General features: G+C 32.9%; 2 protein-coding genes across 2 annotated transcripts; one reads left to right on the forward strand and one right to left on the reverse strand.

Moving 5' to 3' along the window:
* Positions 1-8,586: 8,586 nt before the first annotated feature.
* PADG_08586 (uncharacterized protein) lies at positions 8,587-9,639 on the forward strand (the record flags this gene model as incomplete). The annotated part of the gene is made up of 1 exon (XM_010765595.1): positions 8,587-9,639. The coding sequence occupies one exon, from the start codon at positions 8,587-8,589 to the stop codon at positions 9,637-9,639; it is 1,053 nt and encodes a 350-aa protein (XP_010763897.1).
* Positions 9,640-10,152: 513 nt separating this feature from the next.
* PADG_08587 (uncharacterized protein) lies at positions 10,153-10,664 on the reverse strand (the record flags this gene model as incomplete). Its single annotated transcript, XM_010765596.1, has 2 exons — positions 10,153-10,321; positions 10,411-10,664. 2 exons carry the CDS (start codon positions 10,662-10,664, stop codon positions 10,153-10,155), a joined length of 423 nt encoding a protein of 140 aa, XP_010763898.1.
* Positions 10,665-21,545: the final 10,881 nt, after the last annotated feature.

A 21,545-nucleotide genomic window follows, 5' to 3' on the forward strand; every position in this document is an offset into this window, starting at 1 on the left:
ACTGTTCAGAGTCTGTCTTAAAGTTAACTGACATTCAATCTTCTTTCAAGATGTCACACTGATTGTGCTGTCTAAGATCAACAGAGATTCAACACTTCTGTAATTCTACAGACTTATAGCTCTTCTCTCAATGTTGAGGAAGGAACTGAAACATCTGATAGCTCATAGACTGGTCTGAACAGCTATATAAGAGAAGATTGTCCACTCTTAGCATTTTGAAGCCCTCTCTGAGTGAGCTGTCTCAGACCTAGTGACAGTGATGATTCATGATATAGAGGAAGTCTGAGCTCATGAAAAAGTAGTCTCTCTTCTTACTTTGAACATCAAAAGTGCTTTTGATGCTGTACTCAGAGAAAGAATACTGTGGAGATTGCAAGAATAAGACTGATCATCAAATTTAATTAGATGAATGAAAAGCTTCATAACAGAATGCACAGGCAAAATCAGATTGAATGAACTTCAGAAAAAGCTTTTTGATATCTCAACAGAGCTTTCATAAAACTTGTCAGTCTTATCTATTCTATTCATGCTGTATATTCAGTCTCTGTTCTTTCTAGAAACTATACAAAGAAGATGTACATGCTCAGACTATGCAGATGATCTAAAACTGCTTAGTGCTGGAATCACTCTTGAAGAAAATGTTGTTACTCTTCAGAAGAATTTCAAATTACTAAATGATTGAGTTAGCAAAGAAGAATTAACATTTGATTTTGTTAAAACTGAGATAGCACACTTCACACAGTGCAGAATTCTTTCAAACCTCTTAATTAATCTTGAAATAATATCTGACACTCACTCTATTACAGCAAATGCAGTGAAATGCTTTATAAGATATCTAAAAATCTGATTAAATAGAAAATTAAGCTTCAAGAAACATGTGAAGATCATGACAGCTAAGGCATGACAGATGTCTAATGACATACAGACACTAAGCAACACAGCAAGAGACATCTCAGTACAACTGCTTAGACAATTCATTCAGATCTGTATGCTCTCTGTGCTCTGCTATGGAGCAGAAGCCTGATGATCTGAAGTCACATGAATGAAGAAGAGAAAGAAAATCTTCAATCAAATGAATTGTCTAGTCAGAAAGCTAGATTTAGCTCTTAGAGATGCTTTGCAAGAGGCACTGCCAGTCTACAAGACCACACTCATTTCAGCTCTACACTGTAAGCTAGAAATCATGCTAATAAAAGAGATACTAGACAACTGACATGCTGTATTTGCAGTAAGAATCTAAAAGTTTGACAAGAGACATCTGCTAGTGAGACACTCTAATAAAGTAGCTATCATCAAGCTCTATACCACACATCTGTCTAGAGTGTTCAGTCATGCTGATGAGATAGAAGCACATGACTTTCTACTCATACTCTCTTGCATGAGATCTCTCAGAAAAGAAGATCTGCACATTGAGTATGAGACAGATCACACAAAGAAACAGACAGCACAAGACTTTAAGAGCTGGCTACAACAACACAATTCTCTGAATCTGATGATCTTTACTGATGATTCACAGATAGAGTGCTCTCAGCACACAACTGATGTAGAATAGACTATATACTGAGATAGTGAACACTGTTTAATCTTCACAGAAAATCTATCAATGAATAAAGCAGAGGTCTTTGATGCAGAGGCAATGACAGCTCTGCAGAGTCTAAAGAAAGTCATCATCTCTTCTCAGATGAAGTTTATCAGCAATGTCTATATTTGTCTAGATAATTTGAAGATAGCATGAGTTCTTAAATCTGTGTCAAATATCTTTAGCAAGCAGATCTTCATGCAGTTTTTAAAAGTCATAAAGATCTGGCAGAGCAGAGATAGACTCTCATTGATCATCCAGAGCAGAGTGATCATTAGATGAGTCTCAGGTCACACAGACATGACTGATAATGAAAAGACAGATCTTGAAGTCAAAGCAGCTGCAGTGCAGACAGCAAGTGCAAATATGATATCTCAATCTGACAGCATAGACACTCTAGCTTATATAAAGCAGCATACTATGAAACAAATCACACAGGTCTTTGAGAACTACTGGATCAAAAATCAGCTCAAATGCTATATGAAGCTGGAGATTCCACTAAAGAGAGTCTCAACAGTGGTAAAACTTTCATGCTTCACATTAGAAAAGCTCTATGCTGTCTGATCAGATCATGAAGACTTTGCAGTCTATCACAGTCATCTTAAACATGAAGATGCAGAGTGCTACTGCTGATGTGAATATAGCAAAACCTCAGAACATTTTTACTATTGCACTCTTGCAAGAAAAGCAGCAAAGTGATGCTGGTCTATCTACAATCTTCACAAGACACTGACAACCTCATGTGAGGCTCTAGAATTCAATAACTGACTAAGAAAAACAGTCTTTTATCAGAATATCTGTTCAATGTGCTGTTGCACATCTTCAGATCAGATTTCACAGATCATTCTCTTCTCTGTCTTACTTCTGTTCTTCTTATCATCATCTTCTTCTTTCTCTCTTTTCTCTTCTTTCTTTTCTTTCTTGTCTTTTTTTCTATTCATCTTCTCTATCTTTCTCCCACAAATCTAAAACCTCTCAAAACCTCTGCTCTATGACAACTGATTCATGAGCTCTGCCAGTGCAGCAATATACAAACCTTTTATCTCATTTATAAGATAGCTACTAGATAGATAGTCATCTACAGACACAGCTCTATCTGCTCTATAGTTTGACGCAGACTCTACTAGATCACATGTCTATAAGACACATGGACTAACCAGGCGTTAAATAAAAACACATATACATACACACATACAATATGAGAGATTCAACCATCTTACACTAATCGGGCGCTGAGTCTAATTTGATGTCCTGGCTCAGTCAGAGCAACTGCACTATGACATTACTCATCAGTTTAAGAAAGTACTTGCTTAAGCAGCTATGCTAGATACAAAAAAAAGAGTAAAATAAAATTTATAAAGTTTATCAGTCAATTAGTTGCCTTAGCTATTCTTTATTAGATTTTTATAAATTTTCATTTATATCTCATTAATATCTTAGTTATTATCATCGGATTTTTATATAGAAGCTGGAAATTATTTAGCAGTTTGATAGTAGTAATAAAGTTTAGAAGAATAAAAATAAAAATAACAGTTTTCAACTTAATGATCATTAGATTTCAGAGTATTAAGTTGAGTTATGATGAGTAGAGCAATCAATATAAAAGTGATTGAAGTGAAGTGATTGAAGCTGATAATCAAATCATAGAAATTGAAGCAGTTAGATTGATTGTAGCAAGCAGAATTTTTATAACAAAGTGATTAAAACAGACAGAATAATTAACTGAGACTGCTGAAAAGTGTGTGATAAGAACAAATAGAAGAAATAGCTAGAAGCTAACTACTAAAACAATATGCAGAAATTTTTTATAAATTTAATGAAGATTTAACTACTGAGTTAACTAGTTACAGATTGATATACTGAGAAATCTGACTAATTCTAAGCTTTAATATCATAAAAAGTATATTTAACTCAGCAATATAGACTTCTAGAAATTTACTTAATATCTGATAGTAAAGACTTTCAATCAAATTAAGATTAAAAATAATTGATTTAGATTTTAAAACTTTTAAATAATACTCTCAAATTTCTGATAAAGAGCAGTAAAAGAAACTTTTATAATAAATATAAAGATAATAAAAAATAATAAAATACTATATATTTAAGTACTTAATATGGTCACGATCATTGAGAAGCTTATATAAATATAGATATAGATATAGATATAGAGTTTAAACATTCAACATAGTTACAACTACAAAGAAGCTCATATGAATATAGAAATATAGACTTGCTACTCAATCTTCAAAGCTTTTGAAAAAGAGAAGTTTAATATTATATTATGACTTAGTCTAAAGATATAATGATAGTAAGATGAAAGCTCAATTTATTTATCTATTAGATAATTGCAATAAAAATACTAAATTATAAATTAAAATATAGAATAAATAAGTAGTTAAATATATATAAATAATTATAAATTGAAGTAAATCAATCTAAGTAACTGATTATAATATAAAATTGAATGAAATCAATCTTTAGAGTAGAGTAAATCAATAAAAATAATCAAATATAGTTGAGATTGAAATAAATCAATTAAATTTTACAATAATAGCACCTGTGCTATAATAAAAAGCTTTATTTATTTAAATTCAATTTTATTATTATTGAAGCTAGTATCTGATAAGATAATAATATAATTATCAGATAAATTGAAGTATATATATCAATCTTCTAGTTGAATTATTAATTTTATTATAATTAATAACTTTGACACTATATCATTTAGACTAATATATTTTATCATTATTATTAATCTATAAGAATATAATAATTATATAATAAAATTAATATCTTAATAAATAGTTATTATTTATTATTTATATTTTTTTTTTAAAAAATCTAATCTTGTTAAACTTATAAATATTATTAATATGAAACTTATACTGATTAAAGATAAATTTATAGTAGTCAAATCAGTTGATAATAAAGCTTATATTCTTATTTGATATCTATTTTGAATTTATAAATTTCTATTTTATTTTATTATAATTTGATAGATATTTAATGAGTTGATACACTTACATCTTGCTAATAGTAGAAGAATAAATGTTAAAATTGATATGATAATAACTTAATATTCAATTAATAGTAACTTTGATATGTTCAAATATAAAAAAATTAAAGTTTTTATTTAATTGATGAATTCACTTTTTGATCACTTTTTTCTGACTATTACTCAATATTCAATTGTTGAAAACTCTCATATTTTTGGATCTCCTTCTCTTAATATATTTATATAGAGTTCTATATGAAATTTTATATTTTTATATCATGTTTATAATTTTAAATTTTGAATTTGCTTTTATGATGTCTAATGTTATTTGAATCTAATCTTCTAAATCTAAATGTTTAATATTATTAGACATGATGGTGATGGTTATTAATTTTTGAAGATTGGTAATAAATATATGAGAAAGAGATTTCAATTATGATGATGTTTTCTTTATAGTAGGGTGCACTAACGGGAGGTAGTTAGTGCATGTGGCGCGGTTACCCCTTCAATTACGCCATAGGCTAAGCTTCTTTGTCGGAATCTCTCACCCGGATTCAAAATTCCCAGGTGCAGATTGGTAACAGTAAGATTTAAGTGTGCCAAGAGCTCCACAAGTTGTCTAATAATTGTGCCTCCACACACCCACACCTGATGTGGGTGCACCACAGTGTAATGATAAAAACAGCATAACAATAAAAATATCAACTTCTTCATTAATCAATCTTCAAATATTAATATATCACCACCACTGTGATCAATAAGATAGATGATCTTGAAAAATGTATTCAGAGTGCCATTGAAGTCTATAATGACAACTGAAAACATAAAATTCTACCTCTAGTATGCAAATTCAACATTTCCTATCAATATCTTCAAGTAAAAATCAATGAAAAACACAATGCAAAGACTACACTGAATAAAAAGCTTAGTAAGAGTCAGAAGAACATGTTAAAAGAGTGAATAGCTCATATAAACAGAAATAATTGCTCATTGACCACAGAGCAGATTCAAGATAATATAAATCTCATTCTCAAATATCATCATACTGATTCTTCAACCTTCTCATCTGTGGTCAGCAAGATGTGAATCTATTGATATATATAAAGTTTGAATGAATATAGAAGAATTAAGCAGAAGACAATGAATTCAAAAAGAATTGCTGTTGAAGATATTAACTACATCAAGATGTAATTTGACTATTTGAAAATCTTACTTCAAAAGTACATGTTTCAAATCTATGATATCTACAACTTTGATGAGATTGGCTTTCAAGAGAATCAAAAATATGAAGAATAGGTTTTTACTGCTTTTAAAGACTTTAATTCAGTTATAACTTCATCATATTCTTGAGAATTGATCACTGTGATTAAGTGTATTTCAGTAAATAATGAGATATTGAATATCTTCATCATGAAATTCAAAACTCAATTTGAAGATTGATATATACAAAGCAATCTACCAGATGAATATACAATTATTATATCAGATACTGGCTATATCAATAATGAGATTGACTTTGTATAAATTCAGCACTTTAATGAGATCTCTAAAAAATATCAGCAAGACAGTCATTGATTGCTGCTTCTTAACAATGATAAATCTCATCTCATTAAAGAATTTCTACAAAACTGCAATCTTCACAAGATTATTCTATATAAATTTTCTTCACATTCAACTCATATATTATAATCTTTAGATGGTGTATCTTTTCAGCAGTATAAGCATTATCATTCAAAGGCAGTTAATCAAGCTGTGTGATACAGATATAAGCAGTATAAAAAATATCAATTTCTACAGAATCTAGTTGATGTTTACAAAAAGACTTTTCAATCTTCTACTATTCAGACTGACTTTGCAGATTGTGGTATTGTCTTATTCAACTCACAATCTATACTACTTAAGCTAGATTCAAAGATATCTGACTACTCTGAGTTGTAAATATATGAAGAAGATTTTTTTTCACTACAATCAAACTGTTTAGATACTGCTTTATCACAGCTATTCTTACTCAAAACAATTGAGAAGCTACAACATCATATTCAAATGACAAAGAAGATAATGCAAGATATGAAGAATATACTTAATTTTAAATCATCTCATCTGAGTAATTGATTGAACAAGATTTTCCAAGACAGTCTTGTTCAGACAGAACTTAATGCTATAAGAGAGAGTGAGATTGAGAGTTACTATCTTGCAATCAAATACTGCAGCACTAAAAATACATATCAGCAGATTCAAGTAGAAGATATACTCACTGTCAGAGATGCAAATAGAAAGATCACACAATGTAAAGAGGAGGAAGCAGAAAAAGAACATTATAAGAGAGTCAAACATGTTGAGAGAGCTTTGAAGAAAAATATCACAGATCTAACTCAACAAGAGGTTAATGATATATATGAACATCTTACAAATAATACAGCTACTACAGATGATATAGATAAATTAATTATCATAGATTAGCAGCATGGTGATGAGATATTAATTTTTGAAGTTCTAATTATTCATATTTTTATTGTTATGCTGTTTTTATTATTACGCTGTGGTGCACCCACATCAGGTGTGGGTGCGCGGGGCACGATTATATCCTATTAATTCAATTTCACTTGTTACACTGCATTCAATATGGTGCCTTATTTCTTTCTAAACTAATGTCAAAATAAATAGTTTAAGACTCCCAAAACACCGCAGCATGGACAAAGTCAAATGAACAAAGAAACCCTTGCCGAAACTCTCCCATCCAAGTCTTTCTCTCCCTCACGGACTGCTAGAGAGAGTCTCGTCTTCAAAAAGCCCCTGGAGGGATCTTATGTGATAGCAGAATTCATATCCAGAGCTGGAGGGGTTGAAGCACAAGTGAAGTGGAATTCTGTTGGTTTATTTTACGTCAGCTATGGAGAGCAATCTGGTTTAATCAATACAGTATCGGTGGCTGCTCTCTTTCAATAACTTAATAAACTTTGGTCGAGAACATTTTACCGCACCCGCGGAGCTTGAGCAAGGCATCTTTCTATCTACTAGTGTCATTATTAATAAGAAAGGAAAGCCAACGGTAAGTACCTGCAATTTATAAGTTTCTTACCTAGCTAATTCATGATTTAGGTTCTACTGCATGAATCATAGTCAGTCCCTCCCGTTATTTATAATTTTTCTTATTACCTGATATTGAAATGCATTCGTTGTCAGAGAGCACCCTTTGTGCTCTTTTACCTTCCCCGTCATGACCTCAAAATTGTTAATCATATTGATTTAATTTATTCTACTAACGTATACTGAGAATTTTATTTCTACCAAATCAATTATTTTCAAGAATCTTAGATTGTCTTTTGAAGAATCGGGTTCTTACCATTTTTATTTAAGTTCATTTGTTTTTTGTTAATGCACTTACACACCCAACTACAAGTACTGTCTTACATACATATTGCACCACTTGCGAAAGACAGCCTTTCCCTTCGTTCTGCCATTTCAGATATGTGATTTGAAGACGTTGTATAGAATATGTAGATACATACAAATTAGATTCATCACAGTGCTTCTAGGAGCCAACTACCTTTGAATTTTCCTGGGTATAAAAATGAAAGGAAGAAATGGCAAAAGACTTGAGTTTTGCAGGCACTTGGAGCTTTATTGGAACGACTCAATAGCCCAACTGATGATTGGAAACCCCAAGTTTATATTAATAATCCAATAAGAAGGTAAATATTGTATTTTAATATTCTTACTCAGTATAATTATCCTTTTCAGAAGTACTCCGTACTGTTCATACACATTAACCAAGATGGAAAGGTCGCGGTGTTGTAGTACAGATCTGTGAATCCTTCTTTTATGCTTAAAAAAGTTTAAACCCTATTTTTTTTAACGAACTTCACGCACGGAGTACAGAGAGAATCACGTGATGGAGACCTCTGCCTTCAAAAGCCTTCTCATGAAATGTCAAAAAGCGATATAGCGTTGTCATCCCCCACGAGTCCTGCAGATCAGGGATATATCCTCACCCCATATTATCAATATTTCCATGGGCTGGGTAGGCGTAGGGGCCCTTGTTGCCTCAATCTCCTTCTTGCTCTACAAGCGTCCTTTGGGATCATGGAACCTTGCGCCTCTCCACGAGTTGTTGAGAAACACCCTAGGAATACCAACCTTGTTACAGGACAACTCTTCATCATACCAACCCCCGCCTAAGACAGAATCAATTCAGAACGAGTATGGGTTATCCAGAGGAGAATTTGAGGATAGCGGCGGCCGAACCTACTCTAGATCCGGTGGCTCTACTCCGAAAGCGACATCGATGCAACCCCTCTCGATAGATGTGCCGATCCTAAATTTGGAGGAAAGCCCGGCGTCCATCGAAATATTAAATAAGACATACCCCGCCCAGCGATCTCTCACCTCTCCAGCAACAATATCTGAATCATTACCATCCTTAGAGACCAGAAATGTTAGGACTAATAATGCCCTTATGGGCCCTCCCCGACTACCGCCCCCCAAAGTGCAAACCCAAAATACTTCCAAATCAAAACCCAAATCAACCTCCATGTTACCTCCTTCGCGACCTTCATTAAATGTCTCACCCCGTCCTCTACAATCCGTAGCTGCCTCCCTCCGCGTACCCTTGTCCCGAGGCCTCACCTCTAGTACCCTCGCCCCGGTCCAAATTCACGGAAAGACGCAGCCGTCTCGACAAGTCAAACTTGAGCCTGGCCATTCGCCACTCGATTGGGCAGCGATATCATCCAATCCTAACCACAAACTCCGTGGAGAGAATCTTCCACCAATGCTAATACATGTAACACCATCGATGTTGAGAGAGCATAACGGAAGGAAAGGGCAAGACGCATGGACGTCATACTTGGGTAAGGTTTACAACATAACCCCTTACCTTCCATTTCATCCGGGTGGGAAAGGAGAGCTATTGCGCGGGGCAGGGAAGAATTCCGAGAAACTCTTTGCAGAGATTCATCCGTGGGTTAATTGGGATGGGATGCTTGGGGAATGTTTGGTTGGGATACTTGTTAGTGAGGATTATAAGGGGAGTGGCAGTGGGGGAGACTTAGAGGAGATGGATTGATTTTGTGACAAAACCTTAATACCTATTCGTCTTAACTGGTTTCTTTTTAGATTTAGATGGCTAGGTTTCTGGTTATACCCTTGATTGATCTGGAGTTTTTTGGGATTCGAGCTTTTTTGTGTGGACAGTAAGGACATAAGGTTACATAGGGATATAGATAGGTATTTCATAGTAGTCACAATTAACAGAACAGCTTCACTCTCGCATATAATCCGCAATTCGCTCGGGAAAGTAATGATTAAGTAGTCGTATTACTTCCATAGTCTATCTACGTTGATCAAACAACCTAACGAACCCATATCGTCTCCAGAAGGAGTATCCCGCCACCGATAACAGAATGACAAAGAACCATAGGAACGTATTACTGCCAGTATCACCACCGACTCCTGCAAAAGTGCGTATCAACAATCGTTCACCTCACTAGGTTCGTATCCGTAGATGGTACGGATAGAGAAGGAGAGGGAGAGTACTATTGATCGGGCGGAATTACGGACGGCAAAAAGAATACGGACTTCAAAGCTCATCCTTCTTCGTACCTTGGATGTTCACCAGTTCTGTCTCAAAGATCAAAGTGGACTTGGCAGGGATGGGTCCTATGCCGCGATCACCGTAGGCCAGCTCCGGAGGGATGGTAAGTTTGCGCTTTTCGCCAATGCACATATCAAGGAGGCCTTGGTCCCATCTAAACCAGAAAGCATTTAGTTAACCAGTGCATTTCAAATTTTTCAAGGGACGAAGGCGGAAGACGCAGGGTTTAAATAATATACTCACCCTTTGATAACTTGTCCCTTGCCGATGGTGAACACCAGTGGCTGACCGCGGTCGTAGCTGGCATCAAACTGGGAACCGTCAGAGGCCAAGGTGCCACGGTAATGCATTTGAACAACGTCGCCAGCCGTGGTACGGCGCTCGCATTCGAGAGTGTGAGTCTTTTCAATTTTAAGGCCGTTGTCTTCGGCGGCGACAGAGGTGCTGAGGGAGAGAAGAGAGAAAGAGAAGAGGGTTAGGAGGGATTGGGCATGCATTGTTGTATTTATTGTTTTCTGTAGTACGAAGTATACAGATAATATTTACAGATGGTGGGTATTATGGGATTGATAAATATCTGGAGAGCAGTGTTTTGCTCCTAGTGGTATTGAATGGTAGAGCCTGAAAGTTGCATGGGTGGTGTTCTTTGGCATTGGAAAGGCCAGATAAATGAGATAATTTTATAGGTAAACCAGCCAATCCTAGTTAACTGCTTGGGGCAAATAGTTAAGCCACTTACTCATTTTACTTATTTATGATTAAAGTCAATGTAATATTTATTGTTTTGTGTAGTACAAAGTATACAGATAATATTTACAGATGGTGGGTATTATGGGATTAATAAATATCTGGAGAGCAGCATTTTGCTCCTAGTGGTATTGAATGGTAGAGAGTTGGATGGGTGGTGTTGGAAAGGCCAGATAAATAAGATAATTTTATCCCCTCGTCTATAAGTTCTTTCTTTCTCAATTAGCGCGGTTTCAATTAGTACATATTTTATGATTTCTCATTGAATTATCAATGTAATTTTGGTATTAGTGTGTATTAAGGTAATTTATAAGGCTCTAATTAAGGATTCGCGTTGTCACTACTAGATTGGGTAATCTTATGGAATTCCTTTGAACATTGAGTTATCAAACAGAGACGCATATTTTGACATGATGAGCAATCAGAATACGATTCTGATGTTTGTTTATGTTGTTGCTGACCTAGCTTTTGTTTATACTGACATCAGATACAAATTAATTGCTTTGATAAAGTAATTCATTAATGATTTAAAGTAGAATTTGATTATTAGAATAGAAGATAATTATAAATCTTAGATATAAATTCAAAGAGTTATTGATAAAGCTGGTCATAAAAGCTTATATGAGAAGGCAGGTTCTTCATTGAAATACTTTGCTGCTTCTTATAGATATATTAAAGTATATAGTCATTAACTACTATAGAATCAATAAATCAGTAGAAAATAAAAAGTCAGATTTGATAAATAATTCTATGACTAATATATACTACACAGTACTGATTTGCTAGGTTCACTACAATTATATTATGATTGTAATCATCTATAATAACAGAAATTTTCAATCTTTTTTGTAGCTGATCTTCAAAGATCTTTTATATAATTTTAATATTTATTAAGAGTTATTCAGATCACTTTCAAGTATACTCAATAAAGATATTCAATAAATAAATTATAATTAGTATTAATATTATATTATTATTTTGTCAGACAAGATATAGAACATTCTCATTCTCAATAACATGTAAATTATTGCTTAAAATAGTTATCATGTGCTCTTTAAATTCAGATAAAAAAAATGAAGTCTGATTTAATCATGTAATTCTACAAGTACCATATCTCTTCTCATATAGTAATTTGAATAAAAAAATAAAGATAAAGTAGTTGCTAAGATAAATTGAGTAAGTAGTTACTTACTAATTAATAAAATTTTTAATATTTATAAAGAATTTAATTATAAGCTTAGTAGATAATTTAGTGAGTGATTTGATAATAGATTTAGCAGATAGCTCAGCATTCAATATAAAAACTATAGAAAGATATTGAAGAAAATTTATCATTATTAATTTTATTCTTGTAATTTCTAAGAATTGATAAATAGATATTATACTCTGTTAGTGGCTAGATCAGAAAAAAGTTCATATATACTTATATTTTACTAGATTAAATATCTTATAATCTTATAAAATTAATTGATTAGAAATTTTATAAATATATTAACTTCATTTAAAGCATTTAATCATAATCTTATCTATTAAAATCTTTAAATCAAATATATAATATTTTCAATATACAGTATAAAATTCTATAGCTAAAGACTCTATCTTATATCATCAATTCTTATTTTAAACTTCTGACTAGTATACATTATAAGGATTTAATATGTATATATACGATTTTATTTCTTTAAAATAAATACAACTTATATATTTTTATATAAAATAAATAAAGTTTATTTCAGATTATTTTTCTAATATAGATTAGTCTGACAGAATCTATAAGCTCTTATATAAAGAAGAAAATATATAAAAATTATTATTTCTATTATATTAATATTTTTAAAGAATTATTGATGAAAAAAATTAAAAAGAGTAGATATTATAGTTAAAGATTTATGAATTTCAAGTAATAGTGAAGTTGATTCTATATCAACTTTTGCCTCAGAGAGCTGTAAAGCTTTATTATATATGTTTTTATTAACTTTTTTCAATTTTACATAAAGATTGATGAAATTACTGATATTTTAAAAACTTTTCTCAGAGAAATATAAGATAAATAAAGTGTAGAAACTATCAATATCAATATTAATTAGAAAATTAAAAATTAAGTCTCTTAAAAAAGACTGCATTAAATGAAATTTTATTGATTTTAAAGATAAAATCACTGTAATAATATCTTTAATTATTTATTTTTATTTATTAAATATCCTTATATGATTTGATAAATTAATTAATTAATTAAACTATAAGATTTAATTTTATTTGAAGTATTATCACTGAATTTAATAGTTTTTTAGTGGATTCTATTTTGATAAATAAGTTTCATAGTAAACAGAATGAACTAATAGACATGCAGATTAACAGCTTGAAAACATGTTAAATTTTATACATATCTAACAGCTGAAGAAGATATTATAAATTAGTATATCTCAATAACTAATTATTATGTATATAAACTTTGATAGAATCTTATTGACTACTAAATAGTATTAATATAAAGTTTTATATACTAAATGAAATTACACTAATTAAGTGAAAACTTATAGATAAAAAAATAGATAAATTAATCAATATTTAGTTAACTACTTAAGACAAATAGTTAAGCTACTTAATCATTTTACTTATTTATAATTATAGTCAATATAACTAACTAAACTCTAGTAATTGATTATAAAATCAATTACTAGTTAGACTCTTGTATATAAGAGTCTACTACTTTAATGTAAATATAAGGGGTTGAACCTTTAGATTCACTCTGACTGACTGATTTAGCCTAGTCATCATTTGCACATGTGCATGTAATCATGCTACACAAGTTTGCTTAAGCTCAAGTTCTCATCTCATTCTTTTTTTCCCTTTCTCAAGCAATTTGTTCTTATTATATAGAAGGACTAGCCTCTAGTTCTTAGAGCTTAACTCTTTACATTATGAATTGCTTCACTACTTTCATTGATAGACCACTGAGAGTCTTAATTCTATATCATGAAGCTCAGCAAATGTGCTGACATATGATAGACTATTGAGAGTCTTAAATCATGCATCACAAAGTTCAGTAATAGTACTGGTATATGAATAGACTGAGTTAGCAATCATGCTAACAAATGAACAAGCAACATTGAAAATAGCTAGCTGAATGAGATAAAGCAGCAGACTTGTACAACAAATACACAAATGAATCAACATGAAGCAATGAGCAGAGACATCTTCAGCAGCTTTAAACAACAATGAATGATCTTTCTTCAACAGCAGAAACAGGTCCAGTGTGAGAACAGAGATTTAATAGCAGCTCAGCAAGTTAAAATAGCTAATTTATGACAAGCTTTGAACATCTCAACATCAACTCTCTCTCAATCAAACCTGCAATCACTCATTGCAGTCAGAAGATCAAAGACTAAGCTACTGGACTGTGAGAAGTATGATGGTTCTAATCTGAAGCACTACTCTCAGTGAGAGCTAAAGCTTCAATCAAAACTTAAGATTGATGGAAAAGCTTTAGATAATAATGAGAAATATGCTTGATATATGTACTCAAGACTGAAAGAAATGGCAGCAGCTCAAGTTTATCTCTGAGTTGAGAATAATAAGAACAAGATCAACTTCACAGTAGAGAGCTTACTGAAGCAGACACACATGCTCTTTAGTGATTCTATATGACAGAAAAAGACTATGCAAAAGTTCAACAATCTATAACAGAGTAGAAGAGCTCTCTTTGACTTTCTGCCTGAATTTAATCAGCTACTGCTGGAAGCTGGTGGTTATAAATGAGATGATCACATTAAAAAGAGATATTTGAAATCCACTCTAAGCATGAAGCTGAGAGAAGGCATAGTGGGTATAAGAGAACTGTCTCTCTATAAAAATTACTACAAGAAGCTTAGATTAGTTGATCATCAACTTTCTAAGCTTAAAACTTTAAGACAGTGATTTAAATGTCATAAGGACAGATCTTCTTCAGATCATATGATATCTAATCCACACTCTCTACTTTGTCATGCTGTTCTTGATCAACAAAATCAGTCTCAAGCTTCTGCTGATGATCTGATGAATCTCTCTTCTAGTGCTGTGACATCAAGCATCTACCACATCAAATTGATAAATCAGACAGAGGTTAATCAACAAAGAGAGCAAGGCCTGTACCTGATATGTGGAGCCAGAGGTCATATGATTAAGAGCTGCTCATTCAAACCTTCCAGACATTCTGCCACCCCCACAATAGTTAAGATGATCTCTGAGCTGGTACTGGACAACAACAATGTGAATATGAGTGAGGATTTGAGAAAAAAGAGTAGCTTCAATCAAAAGACACTGAAAGAAGTGAAATAAAAAGCTTATGAGAAAGTAATGAAGAAGATTTAAATCTAAGATGATATTCAAACCCTTCACTGTTGATGCTCTAGTAGATAATGCCTTTTCAACTAGAGCAATAATAGACAGTGAATGTAATATCTATGATCTTATTTCTCAATTCTACATTAACAAGCATAAGCTTCTTTACATTGAAATTCTCTCTGTTAAAATGATCAGCTTTAAAGACTCCATGAGACTCTTCATAAGTATAGTGACTGGTATTTGAATTGATATAGGTAGTCATGTAACTGAACAGACCTTTCTCTATGTGGTGAATGGGTTATATGATCATGATATGTATCTAGATGACCTCTGACTGGCTCAGCAAAAGATGACTGTGATCTTTCATCAAAGAATTGTGAGATTTGAAGAGAGTAGCATAGAGGTAGAGTCTAGTTTAAATGCAAAAGCTGATGTGATTCCCATCTCTGCTGTAAGCTTCTCTAGGCTTGTGAGCACTTGAGAGAAGTGAAACATTAAGATCTTTACTGTCAGTTTGACTAACATTCAAAAGACTCTAGAAGTGAAATCAAAGATTGACTCTAGAGAAAAGCTGTCTGAACATTATCATGAGTTTTTGAATGTATTTGATAAGAAAGCTGCTGACAATCTACCCCCACTTTGTGACTCAGATAGAGATCATGAGATTGAACTGATTAAAAAGATTAATGATAGTGCAGAATAATTCTCTTGAGACTCACTATATAATATATCTCAAGAAAAACTACTGGCTTTTTGAAAGACTCTGACAGATTATCTATATAAAAGTTTTATTAGAGTAAGCAACTCCTCTGCAGCTGTTCTCATACTATTTGTGAAGAAATCTGAGAGTGAGCTAAGATTCTGTGTGGACTATTGAGCTCTTAATAAAATCATCTGAAAGAATTGATATTCTCTATCATTAATCAGTGAGACTATACAGTGAATTGAACAGACTAAATGATTCACTAAGCTGAACATTATTGCAGCTTTTCACAAGATTCAAATCATGAAAGGTGATGAGTGGATGACAGTCTTTAGAACCAGATATAGGCTATTTGAGTGACTGATTACACTCTTTGATTTGGTTAATGCTCTGAGCACATTTCAAAAATATATCAACTGAGCATTATGTGGATATTTGGATGACTTCTGCTCAGTCTATTTAGATGACATCTTGATATTTTCCTCAAGAAGCTTATGGGAGCATTGTGAGCATGTACAAAAGATGCTTATGCATCTAAAGAAAGCAGGCCTGCAGGCAGACATCAGAAAGAGTGAGTTCAAGATGAACAGTACAAAATATCTTGGATTCATCATTGAAGCAGATAAGGATATACAAATGAATCTGAAGAAGATTAAAGCTGTTTTGAAATGAATGACATGAACTACTCTAAAAGATATATAAGAATTTTTAGACTTTGTCAATTTCTATAGACAATTTATCAGAGATTTCTCAAAGATCATAACCTCACTGATGATTCTTGCATACAAGAATGTTTCTTTTTTGTGGATGAGCAAGACTGAGGAAGCTTTTAAGTATCTAAAATCAATGTTTATCTCTGCTCCAATCCTGCTTCAATTTGACTCTGATCATGAGACTATATTGAAAATGGACTTCTCAGATTACATCTCAGAAGAAGTGCTGCTACAATATGATGAGCAGAGCATTCTACACCCATGTACCTTCTTCTCTCACAAGCATTCACCTGCGGAACACAACTATAATATTGATGATAAGAAGTTATTAATGATAATTGAGTGTTTAAAAAAATGAGATGCTGAGCTATGAAGTGTAAAGAAATTCAAGATTCTTATAGATCATAAGAATCTAGAATACTTCAAGACTACATGCAGACTAAATAAAAGACAGCTATGTTAGATGGATATTCTCTATCAATTCAACTTCATAATTGATTATCAGTCAGAGAAGTTGAATGCTGAACCAGACATTCTATCATGAAAAGAGCAGAACATGTTACAGAGTGCTGATGATGAGAGAATCAAGCAGAGGCAAGTTCAACTACTTAAGTTTAATGTACCAGCATCTGAAATGGAACCAGTAGTGGCCACTGCCAGTGTGGAATCTGAGATGTCTCTTCAAGCTCAATGAAATGAGGCTTACAAAAATGATAAGATCCTGCATCATCTGAAGCAAACTCTTTGTGAGGGAAGATTCAGATTTTCTTCTGAACTCAGCATTAAGGCCTTCATCTCTGAGTGCTCTTTAAGTGAAAATGAGGAGCTTCTCTTTCAAGATTGTAAGTGGATACCAGACTTCAAAACTTTTTGAATCAGATTAGTGCATCAGACTCATGACTCATCTTTTACCAGCCATTCTGGGTGAGAGTAAATGGCAGGTGTTCTAAGATGTGAGTTCTACTGACTAGGCTATGCTGCTGATGTGAGAAGAATGACCAGGAACTGCCATCTTTGCAGATCAAACATCACATGAAGAGATCAATGTCAGAGACTGCTTAAGCCTCTTCTCATTTCTGAACACATATGATAGGAGCTTTTCATGTACTTTATCATGAACTTACTGAGCTCTAAAGAATACATGAACATCATGATTATAATGGACAGACTGATTAAGAAGATTATATTAAAAGCAGTTAAGAAAACTGATGTGAAGACAGTGACTAGAGTGTTTCTTCAAAACATCATCCCTCAACATGACATCTCTAAGGCAGTAGTGTCAGATCAAGAGTTAGCTTTCACAAGCATGTTTTGAACTCAGATGTGTGAGAAATTAAACATTAAGAGATGACTGTTCACAGTCTATCATTCAGAGACTGATGAAGCTACAGAGTGAATGAATCAGACTCTGAAAATCTACCTTCACAAGTACATTAGCTCTCAACAGAATGACTAGTGTGAATAGCTTTCTCTAGCAGAGCTGGTCATCAATAATAGAGATGCTGTCTCAACAGATGTGAGTCTGTTCTTTTTAACATATTTTTTCCACATCTTCTTCATTAATATAGCTGATGCACCCCCTATTGAAACATCACATAATCCCATTGAGTTTGCAGATGATTATATGAGAAAGGCCTACAAAGTGTTGAAGTGAGCTCAAGTAAAAATGACAGATGCTCAGCAATCTCAAGAGAAATATGTGAATAGATAAAGAGACCCAGCTTCAAGCTTTCAACTTGAAGATATTGTCTGGTTGAGCTTAGAGAACATGAGAACTAATCATCTGTGCAAGAAGCTGGATGTGAAGCACAATCAATATACTGTGCTAAAAAATATAGAATCTCATACTTATTGACTGAATATCTTATCTGACATTCACAATGTTTTTAATGTAAAGCTTCTACATGCTATGACAACAGATTCTCTACCTAGTCAGAGGCAAACTGACTGGCAGCCACTCACTATAGAGACTCTGAAAGAATCTGAGTTTGAGATTGAGGAAATTCAGAGTGAATGAATCTACTGAAGGAAAAAGCAATACCTCATTAAATGAGTAGGTTAGACTGAGCCTACATGGAATGACATAAGTCTTATACAAGAAGTGAAGGTCTTGAATGCTTGAGAGGCCTCTTAGCAGGTAAAATTAGATGTAAAGAGAGCTTTAAATAGTCATAAAGACCTGCAACAAAGAGGGAGAAGAGGGGTATTATAAGGAATTGAACCTCTAGATTCACTCTGACTGACTGACTCAGCCTAGTCATCATTTGCATATGTGCATGTGATCATGCTACACAAGCTCACTTAAGCTCAAGTTCTTATCTCATTCATTTCTTCCCTTTCTCAAGCAATTTGTTCTTGTTATATAGGAGGACTAGCCTCTAGTTTTTAAAGCTTAACTTTTTACAGCTTTACATTAAAGATATTGAGAATGCTGAATGAAATGTTTAATTAGTAAGCATGAGATTCTATCTTTTCTAACATAGTATATTGATTATATTTCACATTCAGCTTCTTGCATAGATGATTAGTTCTCATGTTCTCTAAGCTCAATCAGATCTTATATTTAGATTGAAAGCTTGAAGCTGAGTCTCTTCATCTATTCACATATTTCTCTTGAGATTGCTAAGCATCTGTCATTTTTACTTGAGCTCATATCAACACTTCACAGGTCTTCCTCACATAATCATCTCCAAATTCATTGAGATTACATGGTGCTTCAACAGAGAGTGCATCAGCTATATCAATAAAGAAGATATAAAAAAGATGTGTTAAAAAAAACAGACTTATGCTCATTGAGATAGCATCTCTATTATTGATGACCAGCTCTACTAGAGGAAGACATTCACATCAGTCATTCTGTTGAAATCTAATGTACTTGCATAGATAGATTTTCAGAGTCAGATTCATTTACTCTGTAGCTCCATCAGTCTCTGCATAATAGACTGTGAAGAGTCATCTCTTAATGTCTAATTTCTCACACATCTGAGTTCAAAATATGCTTGTGAAAACCAACTCTCAATCTGATATTATCATCTTAGAAATGCCATGTTGAGAAATGATGTTGCAAAGAAACACTCTAGTCATCATCTTCATGTTAGTTTTCTTAACTGCTTTTAATATAACTCTCTTGATCAGTCTGTTCATTATAATCATGATGTTTATATATTCTTTAGAGCTCAGTAAGTTCATGATAAAGTTCATGAAAAGCTTCTGTCATATGTGTTCAGAAATGAGAAGAGGCTTAAGCAGTTTCTGATGTCAGTCTCTTCATGCAGTGTTTGATCTGCAAAGATGGCATTTCTTGATCATTCTTCTCATATCAGTGATATAGCCTGGCCAGTAGAACTTATATTTTAGAACTTCTGCTGTTTGCTCTCATCTGAAATAACTGATAAGAGATGAGTCATAAGCCTCATGCACTAATCTGATTTGAAGAGGTTTGAAGTCTGGCACTCACTTACAATCTCAAAAGAGAAGCTTCTTATTCTCATTTAAAAAGCACTCAGAAATGAAGGTCTTAATGCTAAGTTCAGAAGAAAATCTGAATTTTCTCTCACAAAGAGTTTGCTTCAGATGCTGCAGAATCTTGTTATTTTTGTGAGCTTTATTTCACTGAGTTTGAAGAGACATCTCAGATTCTACACTGGCAGCAGCTACTATTGATTCCATTTCAGATGCTAGTACATTAAACTTAAGTAGTTGAGCTTGTCTCTACTTGATTCTCTTATCATCAGTGCTCTGTAGCATGTTTTGCTCTCTTCATGATAGAGTGTCTGATCTGATGTTCAACTTCTCTGATCAATAATCAATTCTAAAGTTAAATCAATAGAGAATATCTATTTAATGTAGCTGTCTTTTATTTAGTCTACATGTAGTCATGAAGTATTCTAGATTCTTATGATCTATTAGAATCTTGAATTTCTTTCCACTTCATAGCTCAGTATCTTATTTCTTTAAACACTCAATTATTGCTAATAACTTCTTATCATGAATTTTGTAGTTGCATTCCGCAGGTGAATACTTGCAAGAGAAGAAGACACATGGGCATAGAATGCTCTGCTCATTATATTGTAGTAGCACTCCTTCTGAGATGTAATCTGAGTAGTCTATTTTCAATATAGTCTCATGGTCAGAGTTGAATTGAAGCAGGATCAGAGTGGAGATAAACATTGATTTTAGATACTTAAAAGCTTCCTCAGCCTTGCTCATTCACAAAAAAGAAACATTCTTGTATGTAAGAATCATCAGTGAGGTTATGATCTTTGAGAAATCTCTGATAAATTGTCTATAGAAATTGACAAAGTCTAAAAATTCTTATACATCTTTAAGAGTAGTACATGCTATTCATTTCAAAATAGCTTTAATCTTCTCTGAATTCATTTGTATACTCTTGCTCACTTCAATGATAAATTCAAAATATTTTGTACTGTTCATTTTGAACTCACTCTTTCTGATTTTTGCCTGCAGGCCTGCTTTCTATAGATGCATAAGCATCTTTTGTACATGCTTATGATGCTTCTGTAAGCCTCCTGGGGAAAATATCAAGATGTCATCTAAATAGACTGAGCAGAAGTCATCTAGATATCCAAATAATACTCAGTTGATATATTTTTGAAATATGCTTGGAGCATTGGCCAAATCAAAAAATGTAATCAGCCACTCAAATAGTCTATATCTAGTTCTAAAGACTGTCATCCACTCATCATCTTCTATGATTTGAATCTTGTGAAAAGCTGCAATAATGTCCAGCTTAGTGAATCATTTAGCCCATTCAATTCACTGTAAAGTCTCACTGATTAATGATATAGAATATCAATTCATCTAGATGATTTTGTTAAGAGTTTGATAGTTCACACAGAATCTTAACCCACTCTCAGACTTCTTCACAAATA

This window comes from Paracoccidioides brasiliensis (assembly GCF_000150735.1).
Source record: "Paracoccidioides brasiliensis Pb18 unplaced genomic scaffold supercont2.22, whole genome shotgun sequence".
Taxonomy (NCBI): Eukaryota; Fungi; Ascomycota; class Eurotiomycetes; order Onygenales; family Ajellomycetaceae; genus Paracoccidioides; species Paracoccidioides brasiliensis.